This window comes from Chiroxiphia lanceolata, chromosome 3, assembly GCF_009829145.1.
Source record: "Chiroxiphia lanceolata isolate bChiLan1 chromosome 3, bChiLan1.pri, whole genome shotgun sequence".
NCBI lineage: Eukaryota > Metazoa > Chordata > Aves > Passeriformes > Pipridae > Chiroxiphia > Chiroxiphia lanceolata.
In genome coordinates, this window is record NC_045639.1 from 102,285,026 (window position 1) to 102,309,580 (window position 24,555).

A 24,555-nucleotide genomic window follows, 5' to 3' on the forward strand; every position below is an offset into this window, starting at 1 on the left:
ATTAAGATTCAGAGTTTCTAAAGCGGCATTCACTGAGAAAAAGTAAGATGCAGAAACTTCATATCTGAGCTCCCTTTCTAGTTGATGGAGAGACATAGACACTTCTGGAATGTGATTCATCTTAACCTAAAATTAGGCCTCCTAAATAGGACAGCTGAATTGCACTCTAGATTACCTATTGCTCTCCTTTGAGTACAAAGCGAGCCAAAGGTGCTGGGCTCAGACATAGCTGTCGAGACTGCAAATGTCTAAAGCTAGGTGAGACAAATCCCAGTCCCAAATTTTGAAGAGCAGTGTATTTGCATAGACTGAACAACTGCTTCTGATATGACAACAAAGAATAAAATGCCGAAATCTTTCGTCTGTGTTTACTGCGGTGTTGGAGAACTTTTTGGTGAGGTAGCATTGCTTAGACTTTATTCTTTTTTGAACTTTCAAGTACAGCTAGCAGACTAGTTCACACTGAAAAATTAATTTCCTGAATTCCATCTTGTTTCTATATGTTCAGAAAGCATATCATGGTTCTCTCAGATGTTATCTGGTATAATTCATTGAATCATTTCTACTGCACTCTCTTAGGCTGCTGTTTGCTCTGTTTACAAGCAGATCATTTTGTACACTGAAAATGTCATGTTGTTTCCATTTTTTCTGAATTAGGATGATAGAAGAAAATGAATTAGTGTGATGAACACAGACGGTGCTTTTAAATTACAATAATAATTTTCAGTTAATAGCTCACTATCCATCTTAAGAGCTGTGTATTTCCTAAATATTTGTTTATCTTGCAATTAGGTCATATGAATATTATCATATCAGTTAAACAAATTGTGTAACTTAATGCCAACAGTTTCAATGGTCTGCTATAAATTCCACTCACTGCCCTTTTTTTCTGGTGGGTATCTGCACTGCCAAAAGGCTATGTTTGCTTAAATGGACATTTGGGCATACAGCTTCCACAGGCATGCTTGGTCTGCTCAGAAATGCAAGTACAAGTTAACCGCAAAGTCTGTACATTTTGATGTTCTTTAAACTTAAATTATACAGTTCACATCCACATATCTAAATTATCAAATCCAGTCTATCTAACTGCAGACATCTAATGTGATGCATTTTAAGTACCAAAGCAAACCAGTTTTCCTAAAAAAAGATCTGATATTTCCCATACAGTCAGTGGTGAGATGTCTTCAAAGGAAGATACTGTCTGCCCGGATTTCTGGAGAACTTATTCACTAGGCATCTAAAATGCAGGCACAGATAAGGTATCTAAATTAGGTTAGCTGAATCCCATTCTTTAAGAATCAATGTTCCCACTGAACTTAATGGAAATTGAGTCTCTCTACAGTAATTAACTTTAGAGTTAACCAAAGTCCCAGAGGAAATTTGTAGCAGAGCTGGAAGAAGGATCTGACAGGTCCAATCTTAGGGCTACACTCAGTTGCCATACCTTGGTGTATAGTGCTTTTTGGTGTGCCCGAGGATGCATGGTTTTAGGTGTAACAGAGACCCAAGATCAAGGTCTTTCTGGACTGAACCAAGATGAGTACCTTCAGTCATCTCAAAGAATGGTAGATGCCTTTAATGCAAGACACTGCACTAAGCTCCAAGATTTAACTGCAGAATTTGAGAAGATACATAAAAGCTGTTTCTGGGTTGAAGGGCATAAGGCCTTCATTAGCTTACACAGAAGGGCTTTTTCCTTTCCCTCTTGATCAAGTTCTATTCACAGTCAATATTTTCACTCCATGCCCCCACTTCCTCAGGCATGTGGTATTCTTACAATAATAAAAAAATGCAGGAAACTACTTTTACCTGTTCAATAATTTCTTTATAATAAGATATCAAACATGGCAGTTTCTTTCATACCAGCTTACTGGCAAACTTGTGATTTCTTCACTCTTCACTAATACATCTGATAACCAGGTATCTTCTATACCTGTATTAACGAACAGTAACAAGAGCATGTTAGAAATAGGGCCACCTCTTTCTTAGCCCAGAGTTCTGGGGGATCAGGACTAGTTCTTCTCATTATTTTCTTATACAACCATGACTATGCTTTCCTTTTTGATTACGGATGAATCATTTTTATCTGTATTTCAATTACTAGCAGTAGATCAGTGTGAGAGGAGAATGTCATGGAGAACCACAAACTAAAAGGGTAACTCCAAGCTGTTTTGTGTCTGTGCTGTGCAGATGTACCAGCTCATGCAAAACCTGCTTAAGTTAGCACAGCATGGTTTAAGACCATACAGCCAGCTGAGTTGCTCCATACCTGTCCTTACAGGAATGTGGATCACTGGGGACCATCTCCAACCTCTCTGCACCCTACAGATCTCCCCTACCCTCCTTGTATAGATAAAGTCTGGGTTTCTGAGACTGCTAATCCAGGTGCATTCCCTAGGCTTGTTGCAGCCAGACATGTCTTAGTGATCAGGTACCAAGAACTGAAATTCATGCTCACTGACAGCAGCCACTCCAGGCTACAAGGCACTGAGTTCTGTCCACTCCTGAAAGAAGAGCTCGGGCAGCTCAGCATAATACAGGATTAGGCTCAGTTGTCTAAAACAGAACTACTTTTCTCCCACCTTCCCAGCCCTCTCTAGCTCTGTAGGTATCAGCTGTTATCTTTTAATAGCTTTAACCGCACTACTGTTGTTCTTCTTTAGCAAGGAAAGAAAATCCATAATCCAAGCTGTCTGAATATTGCTTGATAAAATGTTTAGAGAAAATTGCCACCCACATACTGTATTCCTCTGCAAGGTATGGGAGCATTTCCAGCACTTGTACAAGATGAGAGAACATGTGTATTTTAAAATGCAGATACTTATGTTTAAACATAAATATACTAATGCAGATAGGAAAACTGAATGGAGAAGTGTTTATATGTGATTTTAAACAGCTATCAGGATAAACATGCTAGTTATTTAACTTTTTAAACACAAACCTTGCACCTTCATTTTCCTTGTACCTCTTAATACTTACATGAAGTTATTTACATGAAGCTATTTACTTGCACAGAAAGCAATCAGACTTGCAGAAGCCAAAGTCTTGATACCCAAATATGTGACACTGAACATTTAACCTTGTATTTTGTCAATCTGGTAAAAGCATTCTGATTTCCTAATTAGAATAAGAACTGTTGATGGCAGACCACTCAGAAAAGAATAATTGATCTATCTAGATAAGGATTTTGGATATTTACCTTTAAATATATGTGTTTGAAAACGCTGGATTCCAGTCTAACACAAAGGTACAACACTACACATGTGAATGGGTACTATGTAAATGCATGTGAGTTCACATGACCATTCTAGTGCTGGCCTGGGTGACAATAGATAAACAGAATTTCAGTGCTACTAATATATTCATAGCTCTGGCCATTAGGACTGCCTCGTAGCATTTGTTCAGTCAGAATTAGTTATTATTGCAGAATAACAGACTTTTAAGAGAAAATATTAACTCCTAAAAAACCCACACTTCAAGAAGCATAGCATTTTTAGCTCTAACTAGCTAGAAAAAAGTAAAACATCTCTAATAAATAACCTCAACAATTTTAGCCTTTGTTCCAAGGACCCTGTCTCTGATGCATCCCAAGGCAACCGCTGAGATGAAGCAAATGTCATTCACTTCATTCTTCAGATGGGGAGAAAGAAGCCTGTGGTAAACATAGGTTGTGTTTCCCAATATTGCTACAAAGCCATGCTACATTTTCTGTGAATAGAAAGATGGTTTTGAGTACCATTCCTGCCTTTCATCCCTGCCCATTTGCTTAAATTCCAACTAAATTGCCAATAGGCAGCAACAATCCGGTCTGCATTTATTTCAGATATTCAGTGTATTCCAAATCTTGCTTACATCCATTATCACTTCCCTGCCAAAAAGACATCCAAAATTTCAGTGCATGGGGAATTGTCTCCTTCATTACAAGTCCATAGATCTTCGCATTAGTCTTCCCTGACAGGCCATAGGAAATATTGTACTTTGTAGGATAATACTATCCTTAAAAGAAGGAAATATCTTACCTCTTTTTTTTACCCACACATTTTTTCCACAAACAACTGAGACATGACTAGTATTTCTGTTCATCTTCTACACTTTTCTTTCGGAGTGCTCTTGTTTCCAAGGCATCAGAAATTAATGCCCCACTCTGCTTGTAAGCTGCTCATAAACAGATTTATTTTCTAGAAGTTTTATGAATTTTAGGCAAATATAATATAAATAAATAAGTAAATATTGGCAAATCTGTTTATATTTTAGCTTTCAAAAATTGGTTAGCCTGAATGCTGTCTAAAACTTCTAATAGCAAGAATGTGGAACTGCAGCTTTATAAAAGATCACTTAAGTAGGGTTTCTGTCCTCTCATGGGATTACCTACCCTTTCTAAACTGGGGACCAGCACAGAGCAGCCCGAGGACATCTGAGCTATTGGCATGAGGTTGACTAAGATGACACAAGGCTAATGGGAGTTTTGTACCTTTCTGGCACCTGGAAGTCAAGCAGGATACAACTGAAGCATCTAAAATGGGTCCAGGTGCCTATGTATGGGCAAGTGAACCAACTCTTGAAATTCAGTACTAATGAGAGATGGTCAGTAAAGTTGACAGAGCTTCACCCAACTTCCCCTCATAGTGTCACATCTGATTTGGAGAAGATTACCACTGTGCTTTGCTGTGGACATTAATCAATACAGAATCCATTCCCTCATCCAAACAGCAGAGAAACAAGGTTATTGCTTTCCCAGTCTATTTTGAGAGCATGAGGCCTCTATGGCATCTTCTCAAGGCAATGTGAGAAGGCATTGCCTATCCCCAAATGGATTTTATCTTGTGAAGGTGTTCTGGTTCTACCCACAGCTGAGTTCTCTTTCAGTTCTGCCATCCTATAGACACCTGCATGAATGACACAGGGAGAAGGCAACTCTTTCTGTTGGTCTAAGTTTGCACAGAAGCTGAATGGTTAAACCATCACAGGTACAAACATCCCAGGAAATGGGATCAGAAGTGACATTATCAATTGTAAAAAGGGAGCATTCCTGAGTAAATGCTTTCAGTGGTTACCCAATTCCTTCTTATGGCGGACTTAGCCCAAGAGTGCTCATGAACAGATACTTCATTTCAGTCAGCATACTGTAGGTAACATTTGCTTTACAGTTTCTTGCTTCTAACATCTGCTTATGGCAGTTGTTAGAAGTTTTATTTATTCACTTGAGTTTTCTAATGATAATAAGTGCAGCTGTTCTTCATGGTCATCTGTGTCTCACTCGGTTCTCCAACTTTGGTGCAAATATTCCCCTCAGTGCCTGACCAGTTGCACAGGACAGACCTGCAGTCCCTCTTGACATTTACAAGGTGGTGGGATTCGGTCTGAGACAAAATTTCCCAAATTCAGATGTCTAAATGTCTTGGATCTGACAGGGCCGTTGCTGTAAACCCATGGCAGGTTTATATTCCCCAACTGTAACAAAGACACACTGACAACACTTTCTAAGGCATGTACTTCCACCTTTTTTATGCCTCAGGGAGATCAGGCACCAGATAAACAATAACTTGATTAATTTCTTACTTCAACAAGCTTTCTATGAAGAACTATCTACTCCTGGTGTAAAAAATCAGTCCTACGTGTAATGGCGCAGGTTGTTCTAAATGAACAGAATTTAGGTAAGCTAACAGTGAATGCTTTGATAGAAATGCAGGGGAACAGTTATCTACAGAAGGTGTTTTTTTACTTATCTTCCATGTACAGGTTCTTTATTTCTTCCTGTTTAGTCTCTCACAGCAATTACAATGTGCTGGGATTTGCTTTTAATTAAACTAGACAGAGCCTAGAGAATTTGTACCTGTTACATATAGTTCTGAATAATTCAACAGCTTTTGTGCAGTGCCTTTACTGAAATTAGAAATTTGAAATTAAAGTTCTCATACAGCCCAAAGGAGTGTTAAGGTTGGAGAATAAGGGTTTTATAGAGGCATTGTGTGTAAGTAACAGAAAATGGTAATGTGCCTGGGAACCCGAACAGTCTAGCAAAAAAACCCAGACCCAAAAAACAATCTGTAATTAACTGAAGACCAGGGGGTGAAGCATAGGTATTACAGCTGAGGCAGTCTTAAGAGTCAGCTGGGAGCACAAACAAAACAACTTGTCATTTTAATGGAAATAACTTTTTCAAACACTCCTTGTCTTTGGTTTTCAGCCAGCCCACTATATCACAGTGACTGATGCCCTGTAAACACCCAAGCACCAAACACAGCTGTAAGAGGTGGCTGAAGGAAAGAGATCCAGCAATTTTGTTGAGAATCTCAAAAGGTTTCACCAAACATTGCTGTCCATAACTTGACTGTGAATCTGAGTTGAATATGTTTGTTTACCATTTTGTCTAGAATCAAAGTTAAATAAAAAATAGACTGGTTTAAAGACTTGAGATGGGTTGGTTTTTCTCTACTCCTTCTTGCTTGAAATATCATGTCTTTATCATGAACGTAGCCAGATGCTTTGGACACATGTAACCAACAATTCTCTCAGGCTAAGGTTTTCTTTTAGGTATTAGCAGTTTCAGCCTGATGTATGATTTATGGAAATTTGCCATCTACCTGCCCTTAAAGAAAACTAAATGAAAAAGCATAGACATGAATTCATGTGAATTCATTGGCTTTTGGATACTGCTTGACCATAAACTTACTAAAACACCTTGTATTTCTGTACAGCAACTTCAACATCCAGGCTCCGAGTGGTATTTACAAACACACAGTTCATCAGGTGTTGGCTACTAGGTTTAGGCAGCAGTTTATATCCTTCAAAGCTTATTTGTTTCCTTCAGGGATGCAATTTTTGCTAATAAATGCCACTATCTCTATTTAAAACCTACCTGCAGAATAAATTTCTTTTAACCTCAGCATGACAATTGTATCTCTGTCACCAGGGTGGACTTTGCCAGCAGAAACTGGAACTCTACTCTGCAGCAAGCAGTATTTCTGCTATTTAAATCATGAGTCCTGGAAAGGGCTAGCTGGCCTTCTCTTCATGATTTCAGACCAGTATAAAAACATCCGCTACCAAAACATAACCATTTGTGGATGGATTAAAACAAAATCTCAGTTGTCAGCAAACACCTATTGATCCGTTCCTCTGGCTTCCAGACACCATAAAGCTGGGCCTGTCAGATAAGAGAAAATGAATGGGGACTTTCTTTTCTATGGTAATAGCACCGCAAGGATGCAGAGTGTTGTCAGCTACTCACTCTTGTTCCTTACATCCTCTGCACCCAACTACCATTTTTGGAGACTTTGCTATCACTTGCAATGCTTGGTCTACAAGCCAATGCGTGCAAATTTGGCACCTCCATGCAGGATGCTACAACCAGAACTGAAGGCCTGCCTAGGTAACTCATGTCCTTGGCATGAGGAGGACAGTGAGAGGTAGCTGAGTGTAGAACTGGTATATCCACCACTGTTTTAGTCCACCTGGAATGAGAGACAGGAAAGCACCAAAAGGAGAATTTCCCAGAAAAACTCAGCATATTAAACCTATGTGCTCCTAAGTAACTGTTACTGTATTTAACTCTGAGCAAGACCTGTGGGTCATAATTAAGCATATCAAATTAAGCATATCAGTGGGACTTGGAGATGCTGTAAAAGTTTAAAGAACCCTGTCTTGTTTACAGCATCACTGTGTTTTTAGGAAGGACTGGAATTCTGCTTCCTGGTCTTAAATACTAACATCAAAAGATTTGAATGCTGTTGTATGTACAAAGAAAAGAGAAAAATGAGGTGACAAGACTTGTTACATTTGCAGCCAATGACTTAAAAATTAAGAAGTGCACGCACATTGAGTATGGCAAAGGTCCAAAAAATTGCATGCACACATGCAATTAGGGGATGTATCATAATGAATAGGCACAAGATAGTTGAATGCAGTATGCATGGGTGACCTCAGCTCTGGCAGTTCCCAGCTCCAGGTGTCTGCATCTGCAATCCCATTGTTGGCTTTTATCACAACTTGCTGTATATAATTTCTTGCAGGACCCACGATGCACTGGTGCTGCTGCCTGACAGCATCCCTGGAGCAGCCTCACCAGCTTGAGTGAGGGAGGCCCAGCAAAGAAATGTAAACATACTGGGGGGAGTGTAAGAGGGTCTTGGTGGTGGCAGTGGTGAAATGATGGGGCTGGCCTTCCCGAAGGTGAACATTCCCATCTCTACCCAATGATGTAATTACCAATAATTGTCTTGAAGGAAAGACCAAGACCATGGCAGCAGAGAGGAAGGTGCCATGGGCAGACTGTCTGCTAAGTTTCAGCAGCCAAGACAGAAAGTCAGTTTCTAAGGCTGCCAGGGAAGAGATTTTTAATGTGTTATTATGTGTTTTCTTTTAAAAAATTCAACACTGCAGCCCTCTAATGTGCTTGGAGTTGGAACAGTTATTAATAATACTCTGTACAAGCTGAGCTGTTGTTCCTAATTCTTTGAAAGAGGAGTATGTGTAGCAATTTAGTGTGTACCATTTGCCAATAGAAGATATTTTTATATGAACTTATCAAAATAAGGATTATAATAATGTAATTCATAGTAAACATGGTCAAAGACAGTCCTATATGTGTGCTCAAAGAAGAGGAAAATATATGTAATATTTTCTAATGTGAAAAAGCTGTAAAAAAACCTGTTGGAAAAATACCCATGGAAAACGTTTCATCAGTGTGCTGAAAAAGAATAAAAAATAAAATACTTTCATTGATCCTAGCACAGAGGAAAATACAGGCTTTAACAAAGCCTGCAATTCTCACAGACCCTTGTATGTACAGCTATAATTTTACTTCTTTAGTGAGTGGTACCAGATAAAGGAGAGGAAGGTGTGTAGGCAGAAGCAGGGGCAGAATTCAATTTTCACAATTATGAAATTATCATACCCATGGAGAAGTCCTGTGGACATTTGATTTCCTTAAATCCTGCAGGACTGAGGGCTGTGGCATGATGCCCTGGAGCACCTTGCTGACACCCGCCTCCCACAGCCTGCAGGCTCTCTGGGCTCGCTCCCTCCATCTCCTATGGAGAGGTGATGGTTGCAGACCTGCCTGTGGCCAGGAAAGCAGACAGAGGCTGGAGGATCTGGTGTTCCCTCACAGCATCCTGCTTCCACAACCAGTACAGAGTGGAAACATTAAAGCATGCAAATTTGTGATCATGAAAGTAATTTTTTATCAGTAAAATTTTGCGCTATAGGTCAGGGAAAGAGGAACATCAAATGTGGTTTCTGTTTCCCTTGGTGTCCAAATTACTGCTCTGAGAAGTGATGGGATCATGTTCTTACTCTTACTGCCTTTGAAAAAAGAAGTCCAAACCTCTGTATGACCCTGCCTTGACAAACTGCTTTCGGCATCTCCCTTTTTTTTCTGTGTTCTTTAGTTTTGCTTAGCAAAAACATTTGCTGAATTTGGGTCAAATTTACAAAGAGTTTGAAGTCAATGAAAACTACATTTTCTGGAGGAGAAATGATGTGTCAGAAATAATTTCCTTGCCCTACTCTGGATCTGTTTTCTGCCATTGGTCAAGTCTTTGGACTTCTTGCTACTTATCTTAAGCTGTCGGGCTACACATCATATTGTTTAATATCTTACAAAGGAGAAAAATCATAAAACATTTTTAATTTGACAAACAGATTACAAATAAGCTTTTACATTGTCTGAATGGCTCTAAAGCTAACCCACATGTTTCTAAATGATTTGTCTAGACAATAGTTGAGTCAAGCCTTTTATCCTTTCTGTTTTATACAATAATCGGTTCTGCTCAGTTAAGATTGCATTTAACATTACTAAATTGAATGCCTTTCATTACTGTGTGCTGTTTAATTTAACATAGTATTGACATCTTGCATACTAATTCACTTTGTTCAGGGTAGTGTCATAAACCCCGTTTGAACGACAGGATACCTGCAACAGAGATCCATTGTACTCACTGGTAATGTCCTCAAAGACAAGACTGCAGAACCCAAGATATCCCATTGAGCAAAAATAAAAGGCTAAGGAGATGAAAGAAAGTTCAGTGATGAATGGGAAGTGCTGCTGCTGAGACCTTTCTTTATCACTATTCTCTGGCATTTTCAATTGTTCTGTCCCGATGAGTAACGAGGACTTCATCGCTTTTGTCAAGCTTCACTGCAAATTGCTGCTGTGACTAACACAGGTTAATCTCAGGACAGGCAGGAGCTCCCCACTTCTGGTGATGGGAGAATTTCAACCACTCTCTGACTTTTCTTGGGTGACCTTGAAAACAAGTCCCTGCCTATGACAGCAATGTTACGACTTCCCTTAATGGAAAACATATCCGACACACTCTATACCCAGTTTTAACTGCCCAATCCTCTGTAATCTTTTCTTAGGCTTCTGTACACTGTTACTGAGACTATGCAGTAACTGAACCACCACGAGGAGGAACCATTTGCCTCGCTGGGACATCCACGGTCACACTTTGCCACAAATCACTGGGACAACTCCCACAGATCAGCAAAAAATTTCCTGTTTTGGCAGAAAATTGGTGATTGCAAGAAAGATTAGAGTAGAAACCATGATGATTCCTGATATTCAAAATTTTATCCCAATCATGCTAAATACTCCAATATTTAGCTGGTCTCATCAAAGATAGCTAGTGTTATAAAAAATAGCTCAAATCTCTAAGCAGATTTCCTTTATTTTGCAGTAAACATGGATAGCGTCATACATCTGAGGTCAGACACTAGTTGCAAACATCCTCATAAATGTGACCAGAATATATAATTATCAGAGATTATACGTGCAAATAGTAGGCAAATTAATTGTCTGTATTTGGAAATGTCTTTGCACCTTATGACTGAGGTTTTATAAGCAGTTAGCAATGTCTCATAATAGGGTGTTTGCCTTTGGCTTATTTGAGAATAGAGCTGGATATACAGTAATAGTAGCACCACGAATATGCTAAATAATCTATCATTAATCAATACATGGTTGGTTTCTTCCCTCATATTGATCTTAAACTGGCTGTGTACTGAAGGTAAAATCAGGTACTGTGTGGTTGTATATGTCTTGCAATAAATTTCTGATGTATATGCATGAAGAAATAAATGATGACACCACATAGCTGGAGGACTACAACCCTACTCCCTAGCTTCACAATCTGCTTGGGATTTCTTTTTCAGAGCTTGTGACAAATCATTTACTAATCAGCCTCGCTTATCTCTTGAAGTCTATTTTTTCCTTGATAAGACTGACTAGCATTAATTAATATTAACTAGACCTGTACAAAAAACAGAACATTTTTCTAGGAATTTCTGATACCCTGACATTTTGTTGAGATGCATGAGGAAGGAAAAACTAATCTACATTTTAAAAATTTCCTTGCAACATGTCAAACAAATCTAAATATAGGACATCCAAATCTTTATTTTAGCAACACTGAAGTTTAACATTGTGAAAATATTTATACTAAATATTACATTCTGATATTTTATTATAAATACAATGCTGCTATTGCAACATAAGGCCAAAATAAAAAGAAGTGAAATTACAAATCCCAATTAAAACATTTTAGCTACAGAAATAAATATATTTTGATATTATGAAAACAATTGCTTTCAATATAAGGATGTATCTTGATTAAGTGTTTTTATTTCTGTTTTTGACAACTTTCAATTTAACTGTACTGTGTTTATCTGACATCAATCTCTTCTGTCAAAAAAATTATCTATTCTGTTTCCAGTTTACAACATCAGTAATTCTAACATTCATGAGATTCTTCACATTTCCTTGCCAGACCCTTTCTTAGGCATTAGAAATGACACACAGGATTTGTGAGAGAAAAGGATATTTTCTGAACATACAGCCAAAGGGTAGAAGAAAGTGTCAACATCCTCCAAACAGATTTTTACTAGCTGTTGCCTTTGTTTTCTCCGTAGACCCTCTCATCTTATTAAACCTGAATCATCTTCAATTTCTCTCCATGAGTACATTTTTCAAAAGGAAAGAATGTCCTTAATAAAACCTTTGGGGAACTAGGGGGTGTAATGAAAGTGCTCTTTACACTAATCAAAGAGTAACAAAGTCGATCCATCCCCATGCATGGACTCCAATCTCAAAAGTGGCTGAAAATCAGTAAAACACCAATGAAAATAATTTCTTTTTGTCAATATATGAATGCAATGAAAAGTAGAATTAGAATCTTATAAAAGAAACCTTTCACTGCTCCAGCCACAACTGGTTTCTAACTGCAGCACTGCAACATCAATGCCTGGTATTTACAGTATGAAAATGTTACAGTTCCAAGGCCAGAATAAATATTAAGCTACCTCACATGTGACACACCTCTATACAAGCATCTTATACATTAATGTATTTTTTTATGCAAACATCTAAATTTCATCTTCTGCAAACTGATTTCTTGTACAGCACAAGAGCAAAATGGTCCACCATCACCCTGGGTATCAGGAGGAAATGTATGTAAAACTCCCTCTGTCATCATTCCTCAATTTGAATAATGCTGTTAACTCCTCTTTTTTTTTTTTCCTTTTCCATATTTGATTGTGAAGAAGTTGGCACTTGTGGGTTTTTGGGCTAAAATATAACATTCCATCAAAATGTGTGATTTTGGACAAAATTAAAAAATACGTAATTTTTGTACACACATTGTGGAAAATTCTTTTCTTAAACTGAGTCATTATTTAAATTAACAACTTTATTAATACGTGTGCTGTATTCCACAAGAATTCTGTATCAGGTTACTTGTTGATGACAGTAAGTTGATTTTTCAAAGGATGCAAAAGCTTCCAAATCAGCATTTCAAAAAGCAGGTAAACATTCTGTAGACTGTAAGTGCAGAATATAAACACTAGTGGGTCCAGACAGTGTTTCACAACTTACATGCAACAACAACAGTTATTTGCATATTTCAAATAACTGACAAAGTGAAATTCCCTTTTCTGTTTACCATAAAGTCATTACAAAAAGTTCTCTCAATTTAAAGACAGAAAATTATTGCAGTCATTTTGTTCTTTTCCCTTCTCACAAATTGCTTGCAAGGTGATCCTGTTATTTTTCCAAATATATGCCCTATCTCTACTTATTATCTACTGGTATTTACACAGGTACCATTGAATAGGTTTTTTTCATGTATTTGGGAAATTATTCTAGCAATGAGCAAGAAGCAGACAAGAATGTATAGCAATCAAGGGCACTGTTCCTGATACAGGCCAGGATGCCATTGGCCTTCTTGGCCACCTGGGCACACTGCTGGCTCATGTTCAACTTCCTGTCAATCCAAACTCCCAGGTCCCTTTCTGCCTGGCTGCTCTCCAGCCACTCTGCCCCCAGTCTGTAGCGCTGCATGGGGTTGTTGCGACCAAAGTGCAGGACCCGGCACTTGGGTTTATTGAATCTCATTCCATTGGAATCAGACCAACTCTCCAGCTTGTCCAGGTCCCTCTGCAGAGCCCTCCTGCCTTCCAGCTCGTCAACACACCCCTCCCCCCCAACTTGGTGTCATCTGCAAATTTGCTAATGGTGGACTCAATCCCCTCATCCAGATCATCAATAAAGATATTAAACAGAACTGGGCCCAACACTCATCCCTAGGGGACACCACTAGTGACCGACCGCCAACTGGATGCAGCCCCGTTCACCACCACTCTCTGGGCCCGGCCCTCCAGCCAGTTCCTAACCCAGCACAGGGTACCCCTGTCCAAGCCATGGGCTGCCAGCTTTTTCAGGAGTATGCTGTGGGAGACGGTGTCAAAGACTTTGCTGAAGTCCAGATAGACCACATCCACAGCCTTCCCCTCATCCATCAGGTGGGTCACCTGACCATAAAAGGAGATCAGGTTGGTCAGACAGGATCTGCCCTTCCTAAACTCGTGCTGGCTGGTTCTGATCCCTTGTCCATCCTGTAGGTGCTGTGGGATTGCATTTAGGATGATCTGCTCCGTAACCTTGCCAGGCACTGAAGTCAGGCTGATGGGTCTGTAGTTTCCTTGCAGCTCTTTTTGTGGATCAGTGTGACATTCAGCAACTTCCAATCATCTGGGACCTCCTCAATGAGCCAGGACTGTTGGTAAATGATGGAGAGCGACAACAGCTCAATATGAGTGAACATATGTTAGAGTTCTTGAGTCACTAGAAATTCCAGGAGGATGAAAGTGAAAAGACCCATTTTAAGTTACCTATGAGACAGGTACCTGGGATTGCAGCCTACCACACTCACTGCGAGTCTCATGATCTGGTTCTGCAGGGCACAGCTCTGTGAAGACTCCTGTTTTACCACTGCTCCACATTTAAAAGGAATGTCTCAGGTCATTGCAATAAGGAAAAATTAGCATTGGGGCATGTATTCTGTGGCACAGTGACACTGTGTCTCAAACTGCTACATCTGCTCTGCACATTCATGGAACAAGTTTCCCCAGAAGGAAAATGAAATCACTGATTTCCTCTTGCAAGAAGAATGATAGAGGCAGAAAGAAGACAGCCTAATGTGCATGTCCTTTGACCCCACCTAGAGTCCAAAACAGGCGAGCTGCTGAGTTCCCCACCACCTTCTCATCCATCACTCACATGAACATCTCCTTTTTCCCTGTCTTCCCTGAAGGCTCTCAGCAAAAGCCATCACAGCTGCCTGAGGAAGCAAAAATCACCAAAATAAACACTGCTCCCACACATCTCTCATCTGTCTTCCCACACATAGTGGGCATTATGGAAAGGAACTTTCTTTTGTCACATTTGGAAAGCTTTATTCCTCTTAAAAGTGTAAAGCTTGATATTTACTGTCAGCTGTGGGATGTTTCAGTTCAACGAAATAGTTTCCTTGCTGTAGATCCATAAATAACCCTATCAAGTAAGTGAAAGACATGAAGTATACATTTTATCCTTCACAAAATATACACTTCTTACCCTTAAGTGAATGACTTCATTCTATCTGGAGTTAGCAGTGAATTTCCTAGTGGTCTGCGGTGTAGAAAAACAATAAATAAATAACAGTTAGTTAGAAGAAAAGAGATTTATTTGTCCAGATTTATCTTGAAAGGTTTTTCTTCCCTAAGAATATGAGTCCATTTATTTGGTAATTATTTTATTTATTTTTTTTTTAGATTGTATATTCTCATTTTAGCAGTAGTTTGAGAGGAAATCTGATGGTGTACACACATTAACACAATAATGTAGTTTTATTTCCTAAATCCTCTCTGAAAATTCAGGTGTTATAGACTCAGCATTTCTACAGCAGTACAAATTCCCTAAGCACACCACAGGGTTTCATATACCAATTCCTTGCTAGAAAAAGGACACTGAGTGCCCAGTACTCAGGACCATCAGAAAGGTACTGTCAGGTGAGGCACTGAATGACGAAAAAACCCGAAAAACCTCAGTAATCTTTGCTAAACAAAATCAGTTTTCGTGGCCAGTTCCACCCTCATTCACCTAATTTCTTTATCAGATCATAAAATTTGATTATATTTCTTTTATCATGCCTCGGACCATGGCACGTGCTGTATGAGGGAAAACATTGATTGTCCTTTGCAATGGTTCAGAGAGCAGCAGCTTCGAGTGTCCTGCCAATCCTAACACATCTATCGATTCTCCTGCAGGGATTCAAAATCTTGCCAAAGGAGGAATGGAGCAGCAAAAATATTTCCCTTTCCTGTTTCATGGTCTCTAACTTTGACCTCCTTGGCCTGCTTCCCTGTGTTGAATGAACTTACACTGATTTAAAGCTGAGAGGATGCACTGAAGAATTACCCAGTTAACCAGTTGGCATACACTGCATATTTTTATCACTATTCATTCTTGATAAGACTTTTTAGCCACACTGATGTACTACCACCAGTCTGAGTCTGAGAAGAGATACTCAAATATAAAGCTGCTTATTACCAGGATAACTTGGCCTTCCCATACAGCAAATGTTCTTTTATATTAATACAATTGCAGAAGGGGAGTGGCAGAGTTATTGGTAATACCAAGTTTTAATACTTGAAAATGCTGCCTGATGACCACTTATTAAATCTGTCTGTAACAAAGAAAAACTAACGCAATGACATCCTACTTTTTCACAGGAGCTGGGACTTGCTCTGAAGTGCAGTTACTTTGATCTCAACCTCAGTACATGGGTGGAGCATCTGCCAGGTCACTCTCCCCCAGGGAGAACCAAAGTAGCTAAGACAGGGGAAAATAAGCTGGGAAAAGACTTGTTTGGTCTTAAATAATAGCCGTGGAGGAATACATAAATATGCTGGAGACAGAGACACATAAACCCAGATTTATAAGGTGAAGGTATGCGTTATAGTCTAGATACGCACCTCTGCTAAGACATTTCATAACCTCTTGCATTTAACATATCAATCTGAAGGAAGTCCAGTGTATCGAGAGACATCATACAAAGCATTAAGATGTATTTAAAAATGTAGACAATTTCAGTTGCTTTGCATTTGATGGACCCTTCTTTTTCCATATCAAGGGATTTAAAAGACTCATCTGTTGTCAGAAATAGCAGCAGTGGGTGATGAACATGTTTCATTCTGAGGCTCGAATTCCCTGCAGTAGCTCGTGGCTACACACACAAGACATCCATCAGTGCTGGGACCATGACTTGCTGCTGTGGCACCACGACGGTTTCCTGCAGACAGTCAGTGCCCACAACACTCTTTTCCCACATGCCGTGGCATTACAGTCCATGAGAGCAAATCATGCACTGTTGTCCTGCAGATGCACTGGGAAGGTGCATGGGGCTGGTGCCGGTGCTATGGCAGTGGCCCCATAACCATGATGGGAACCACAGCACCTGTGAGAACGCAATCTCATGTTTTCTTAATGTATCAAACCAGACAGCTTTATTGCAGAGCATGTTATAAGGTTTAAAGAAGGTGTGATGTCAAAACAGATTTGCAATACTGAGTTATAAAGGATAAACCAGCATATTGCAGTAGTCGGATTAATTTGCCGGAGTGTGATGGATCTTCCAATGAGGTTGCTGCACTAACCACTAGAATCCACCTAATATTTGGAAACCCTAAAGGACACTTACAGCAAAATCTTTCCTGCATCTCTTACTAAATCTGGCTGTGCTAAAGCAGTCAGAGGAGCTGCTCTGGATGACTTTCTCTTTCTGAAACCCAAAATGACATAATTCATTGCTTCCCGTCCTTCCAGATTATCTGCCTCCCATTTCTTGTGATTGGCACAAAGTAATTACATGGTGCTTTTTCCACACAGAACCTTGTGCTATCAGCTGATGAAGCAGAGCCCATGCAGCTGTCTGAAAGCTTTATCCCCGCAATGCCTCAAGGAAAGGAGGAGGAATAAGATATCCTCATTCCCCACCCTCCTTTAGGTCTCTGATTGACTTCTCTATAGTACATTTTGATCACATGTTCTTGTCTTGAGTAGATCTCCACAGTCTGCATCTAGCTGAAAATAAATTGTGTGTTAGATGCTGGATCCATCACAGGTCCAGTACTGCGAGTGTCATTAAAAACCCCAAATATAACGCAGTAGAAGAAGAGTGTTTGTGTGGGTTATATTGAGCATGACGAGATTTACATGTGCTCAGGGATGTCTATGGGCACTGAGGCCAACTGACAACTCATCTCCATCTAGTTTAAGAAGTCATTTTAATCTCCACTGCTCATGCTACTTTCAAATAGCCTGTATGGAATGGTCTCTGATGACCATATGAGGGGTGGGACACTGCCATGTTAGCTGGTTAGTGTGGGCTGGACCCGTGTCAGACATGCTCTAGCTATTTCTTGCTTGGACGGTTATTATCAGGTCCCTAAACTTTCTTGAACTTGCCTGTGTAGACACAGCACCAAACACTTCACTGATTTGTAAGGATGGAGGGGTCAGATGGTCCCAGGCACTGCAGGCAGGACTGCGCTCAGTGCAGACAGGGTCTGACTGCATCACAACCTGCTTGCAGAGAGGTTGTCCAAGTCCTGCCTCTACATAAAACATCCCTCCCTATGTGGAATCCAACCGTATCTCCCTAGGGTTGGCTCCTGACCTATTCACAGCCCTTCATGCACCACTACTGCCCATAGCTGTGTGGGGAGCAGGGGTGCATCAGACAGGAGGGCAGAGGTGGTGGCTGGGACTCAGGAGTAAGGTATGAGCCAGTGTACAGCTCAAGAGGAGCAACCTGTCTTCACAGATTGGCACAGAGTCACCCAGGGGTGAATGTGCTTTCCCAAAAAGTCGCCAGTGAGGGAGCCAGACCTTCAGTGCCAGCATCCTCTGCACACCGCTGCCACTACAGGTCCCTGGGTGCTGAACTGTGGGTGCTCTGTGACACCCACATCCATCATGTGGAGACCAGTGCCACTGGGGAGCCATTTTCAAGCTTCACCTACACCTTGTGGACCAAGATCTATTGGAGTTCAAATACTCCTGAGAGATGCTGTGTTCCTGCTGGAGCTGAGGCTGGATTTGGTGGGGTTGCCCAGCAACCCAGGAGTCCTTCCTTCGGGCTTCAGGGCTTGATGTCCAGCTGAGCCTCCTTCTCCCTGAAGGAGCTTGTCTGAACCACAGCCAAAACTTAACACAGCTGTCAGCTCAAACGCATGTTGTTCTCTGAGCCAAAGCACCAACACAGAAAAAACCCCCTCTGTGTTTCTTGTTGACTCTGTAGGAATTCAATTGCCAGCATACACTGCTTCCAGAAGACACACAGCACAGCTTGACCTGTTTGTCCTGATCAGGTAAATCAACAGAACTTGAATTTAGAAGCCCTAATAATTACAGGAAAGTGGTCATAAATGAATTCCAGGGTAACAATTATCTATTGAAATTTTTAGATTAGAGAAGCTCTCTTTTCATGGATGATGAATTAGTGAAATAAATTATTTACTGCAAGTTATTCATTCTGCTCCTATTGTTTGCTGCTCTACGATATGTCTGATACAAAACATTCATCAAGTAAGCCTATGTCACTCTTTTCAGCTACAAAAACAATGTTTTAGCTTAATTATGATTTTCCCTGACCGTTCTTTGGATCATTCACATTTGCCCAAGTGGATTTAAAATGTTACCAGATCTTCAACATTTCACAGGCACATTGAAAGGTGTAAAGAACTCTGAAAAGGTGCAAGACGAGGGAGAATAAAGCACAAGGATTTTAGCAGCTGCACTAAGTCTTTATAAGGATGTATCTGGCATTTCAAAAATAGTTTCTTCTCAACCTTTTGAGAATGTGCTGAGATTTATCATTTGAGAGGAGCTGATTTCACCTTTGAAACTGAACAATGTATGTACTAATCCTGCGTGCCTATTTTGTAGGTGTTTGTTCTGTAAAATGGTGCAGGGGGGGAAGAGTCCTTTCAGAAACAAAGGTGGTGCTTTCTATGTCGGTCATGCTGGACTCTACATTGATTTCTTATCATTACCTAGAGAAAACCCAAAAGGTCATTGGAACAAATCATTGATCAAGGAGAGTAGGATCTGAGATGGTTAAATCTGAGGATTTACATCCAAAGAACCTGTTTCCCTATGCTGATGAAGGCTGACAAAATTTGAAACCCAACTTTCCCAGAGCTCAGTTTTGTTTTGTAAGATCAGATACTCAGTAATCCCATCTATATTTTTTCCTGTTCAAGCATGTCACTACTATTGGCATCGTAATATTTATTTTGCTAAAATCAAGCAATTAACATTCATGTTAGTGAGCAGGAAAGCCCCAGGTGGATAATTGTTTATTGACGAACCCACAAAACAGGGGTTTTCCAGGTCTCCAAGGTATTGCTCTTGTCCCAAGAAGTCTGCAAGTTTCAGTAAACTTATATGTGCCTGGTAAACAATTCAAGGGACATCTTGTATTATACCCACACTATGTAGCACCCTCAGGAGCCCATGAAGGTGACACTGGCCTCCAGAGATTGTGTGACTCAGGTATAGACTAAAAGATATCACTTTTCCTGGGACCTGATATTACCACTTCCTGGGTATGTGATGTATGTGCATACTCCTGATGAGGTCTGGTGCACAACCTCTTACTAATTGCTCATAAACTTCTGGCAAGAGAGTGGAACAGAAGCACTGTATACTCACCAGGGTCCCCCTCACTGTGCAACACAACCATGAGGACAGTGGGTACATCACATCACATATCTCGCCTTTCTCCCAGGATGGACACAAGCCTAGAGAAGCAAACTGTCAGTTGGGTTTATTGCTCTCTATTGCCCTCCACTGAGAAGCTTTTCAGAAGCCAGTAAACTGGAACAGATTATTCTGTTGTGGCCAGAAACAGTTAATTTTTGAACTGTAGGTTTTGCTGGACGCACTAAAATGAACTCTAGAGTCAGATTTAAGAATTTAAGAGCAGAGTGGTAGGCCTTCCTGCATGTAAGGGTCTGGGGAACAAATGTCCATCAAATCCTGAAATTTGGAGAAAATGAAGTTAAAATGAAATGCTTGTTATTCTATTTCTGCTTTTTAAGTACTGGATGTAGTACACAACACTACTTCTGGTAAATAGCATTCCCAGAGAAATCGTCATAGACGTAAATTACTGAAACCTTCCTCAGGCTCAGCCGACTGCAGATCAAGGAAACATGGCTAAAACTGAGGACCCAGAGCACTGGGAAATGTGCACAGAATGCAGGGGCAGTTTTGCTCTACAGCTGCAATAAAAACTTTATGATCTCTGCCTCTTTTGCAATGACACCAGTACAAATCTGCATTAACTCAATGTCTGACCCAGGACAGAGATGCTCCAGAGTTTCTCCAGTCCCACTGAGAGCAAAATTTATGCCATACATTTATTCCCAAAACACAGTTTTACTTCTGGTTTCTGCCACCAGGAATCAATGTTTGTGTGTCTTCCTGTGTCGTGGGCATTCTACAACTCTGAATGATTTTATGCACAATTATGCTTTGCATTAGGTTTTTAAAAAATGTTTTTAAAACTCATTAAAGTTCCTGGTAGGATAGAAACACATTATTGCACCTTTTGGCAGGCATATAAAAAGCCTAGATGTGCTTTCTGTGCCGCTGGTGCTTTGCTGGCTTTCACCAGGAGAGGGTAGAGTTTGGAAAAGGACTCCTGGCAGCCTGGGTTCCCTATTGTGCTGAGAAACAGCAAAGGGAAAACAAGCACAAGTTTCTCCTCTGCATGCTTGCACCGACCGACTATGTGCAAGAGTCAGCAGATGAACTCTGGAAGACCTTAAAGTAAACAGAAAACGGAAAGAGAAACAAAATTCAAACGCAGCTTTCTAGGGAAATCTGTGGAATCGAAGGGAGAAGCCGTGGCAGTTTCTGTGGGCTCACCACACCGACTGTCGCTCTGAGAACTGTCACTCACTGCACGTTGCATTAATCAGAGCTCAGGATTTATTTCTCTGCCGTGACTTCCAAGCTGTGAATAGATATCACTTTTAGAGAGAGAATGGGACCTGAAAAGACTCTCGAGCACTGAACAGAGTGGTGAGTTTTACTAAATGGTTTCTTCTCTTTCCAGTCTGCTGGAGCTTTCTAACATCCTGCTTGCAGGCGCAGCAGCCTGATGATTTGTCTTTTCTCTGCAGCTTGTTGCATACCTCACACGGCTTTTCCGACTGCAGGTTTCTATCTGTAACCTTTCCCACCACGACTCTGGGTCAGTTTGGTGACATTTGTAGTAGAGCTGGCTCAGTGCTGATTTGCTTTCATGAGAGATTAAAACCACAAATCTGTGAAACCAAACAACGGGCTAAAAATCCAACAAAATCAAATACAACTAAAATGGCAGGTGACTCTATGTTTCCAGATGTGGAGACTGATGTATCAGAAAAAAGTGAAGAAATGGAGATTGTAGTCAATGTCGGTGGAGTAAGGCAGGTGTTCTACGGAGATAACCTGAATCAATACCCAGAAACACGGCTGGCAGAGCTGATCAATTGTTTATCAGGGGGATACGATAGCATATTCTCCCTCTGTGATGACTATGATCCTGGAAAGAGAGAATTTTACTTTGACAGAGACCCAGATGCTTTCAAATGCATTATTGACGTATATTACTTTGGGGAAATTCATATGAAGAAAGGAATATGCCCCATATGTTTCGAGAATGAAATGGAATTTTGGAAAGTGGATCTGAAATTTTTGGATGACTGCTGCAAAACTCATCTAAGTGAAAAAAAGGAGGAACTGGAAGAAATAGCCCGAAGGGTGCAACTCATTCTGGATGACTTGGGAGTAGATGCCTCAGAAAGTCGCTGGAAAAGGTGCCAAAAATGCATCTGGAAATTTCTGGAGAAGCCAGAATCATCCTATCCAGCTAGAGTGGTTGCTATTCTGTCCTTTCTGTTTATTTTGACCTCCTCTGTTGTGATGTGTGTCGGGACCATCCCAGATTTGCAGGTCACAGATGCAGAGGGGAACCATATGGAACACCCAATGCTGGACAGCATAGAGACAGCCTGTATAGGCTGGTTCACCATGGAGTATGTGCTGAGGCTGATCTCCTCTCCCAACAAACTCCACTTTGCCCTTTCTTTTATGAACATTGTCGATGTGCTAGCAATACTTCCTTTCTATGTCAGCCTGACCTTGACCCACCTAGGAGCCAAGCTGATGGAGCTGAGCAATGTTCAGCAGGCTGTCCAGGCACTGCGCATCATGAGGATCGCAAGGATTTTCAAGCTTGCACGGCACTCCTCAGGGCTCCAGACCTTAACCTACGCCCTGAAACGCAGCTTTAAGGAGCTCGGGCTGCTCCTCATGTACTTAGCTGTTGGAATCTTTGTCTTTTCTGCCCTAGGTTATACCATGGAGCAAAGTCACCCCGAAACTTTATTTAAAAGCATCCCTCAGTCATTTTGGTGGGCAATCATTACCATGACCACAGTTGGATATGGAGACATATACCCTAAAACAACACTAGGAAAACTGAATGCTGCCATCAGTTTTCTTTGTGGGGTGATAGCGATCGCCCTTCCCATCCACCCAATCATTAACAACTTTGTCAGGTATTATAACAAACAGAGAGTTTTAGAAACAGCTGCCAAGCATGAATTGGAGCTGATGGAGCTAAACTCAGCCGAGGGGAAAGCCGCAGGCTCCAAAAGTGAGCTAGAGGATCTTTCAAGGGAAGGCAAGGAGAGTCCTTTTTATAGCAGCCGGCTAAAAGTCTCCCACAGTGACACCTTTATTCATCTCTTGTCAGAAGAGAAACACTATAGGACCAGGCTTCAAAGCTGCAAATAAACTGTGAACTGTTGTCAGCACTAAGCTACAGATCGGGACAACCTGACAATCAACTACTGAAGAGAGCTGCAGTTCTGTCAGAGTTGGGAGAGAGCTCTGCTTTGCTTTTCCAACACGAATATAAATTAACCCCATGGTATCTCCATCGACAGTTGGTAAGACTTTGCCATTATTATCCAAAATAAAATAGTAGGACTCCATTGAGGTCAGACTGCTTATATTGAGTGCGTTCTGACAAAAGCCATTTGTAACCATTTCAGAGACTGAAAAGTCCTTCCCCATCAGTAAATGTTCAATGACCTGAATGCGCAGCATTGCCACACCAGAACTCTGTACCTGTAACAATAAAGAGCAGCATCACACAGATTGTGTCTTCCAGGCTCTCTTCAATGCCTTTGCATCTAGGGGAACCGCTCCTCAAAAAAATTAATACAACCTCTCACTTGTATTAGATTCAGGCTTACAGCGAAATGTTACAAGCAGTTTCAGCCCAGAGATACTGAAAGTATCAGCATATAATGTGTGCAGAATATTAGAGTGAATAAATGGCTTTGTTTTTATAAAATGTAATTTGGGGTCAACTTTTTGGATAGGTCTCTGTTCCTCTTTTCAGATAAAATGTAATTTTCAATGAGACGTGAAGCTATGTTTTGAGCAGAGATGCAGAAAAGAATCAATGTATTTTAAGGAGAAAATTTAAAAATATTTGTTCTAGCTTTTAATTGCAGCTTGATTTATATAGCAGGGATGTTTCAGGAAGGATCTATAATCAAGTAATTTTTAAAACTGTAAGTTAATTCATGGTATATTTAATTTACTATTAAAGCAAAGGAATTTTATAGGGAAGTTAAATTGAATGTTTCTAAAAAAGAAACTTTAATTGTTTGAAAGTAAGTGTAGAGAAAGTTCCAATAAAAATAATGTCCATTTGATTTATGATAAAAATATCTAGCTGAATGAAGATATTACTACGTTACTTTTTTAAGCAGCACATCTCACCCCTACAACGACTGCATGGTTTAGTAAATGTTAGTTTACAGAGGTATTGGGCTCTAATCAGTATCTTATTAATTAATCAGTGTATTAATCAACACTAATATATAGGTACTATCTTTTCCAAAAGCAAGTGCCATCTACATAAGCCTAAATTTAGCTGTTGTAAACAATGAATGAATGCATCTGGTCTCTACCAGAGAAATCCATTGGAACAAGGAGTTATGTCAGTTTAAAGGAGAGAGGAGCACTGGCACATATGTTAAAAGTAGGGTGCCAGATGATTAAATGGTTAGAGTAACTGTCCTTATTTGTTCCCTTTTGTGCTGAGCAGCTCCTCACCCAGGTGAAATGCAGTACCATGAGCCACAGCCCATTCATGGCCACCT

General features: G+C 40.4%; 1 protein-coding gene across 1 annotated transcript; it reads left to right on the forward strand.

Annotated features, from left to right (window-relative positions):
- The first annotated feature begins 21,028 nt into the window (after positions 1-21,028).
- Positions 21,029-23,733, forward strand: KCNF1 (potassium voltage-gated channel modifier subfamily F member 1). The gene is made up of 2 exons (XM_032684422.1): positions 21,029-21,412; positions 21,514-23,733. The coding sequence occupies exon 2, from the start codon at positions 21,710-21,712 to the stop codon at positions 23,171-23,173; it is 1,464 nt and encodes a 487-aa protein (XP_032540313.1). The 5' UTR covers positions 21,029-21,412; positions 21,514-21,709; the 3' UTR covers positions 23,174-23,733.
- Positions 23,734-24,555: the final 822 nt, after the last annotated feature.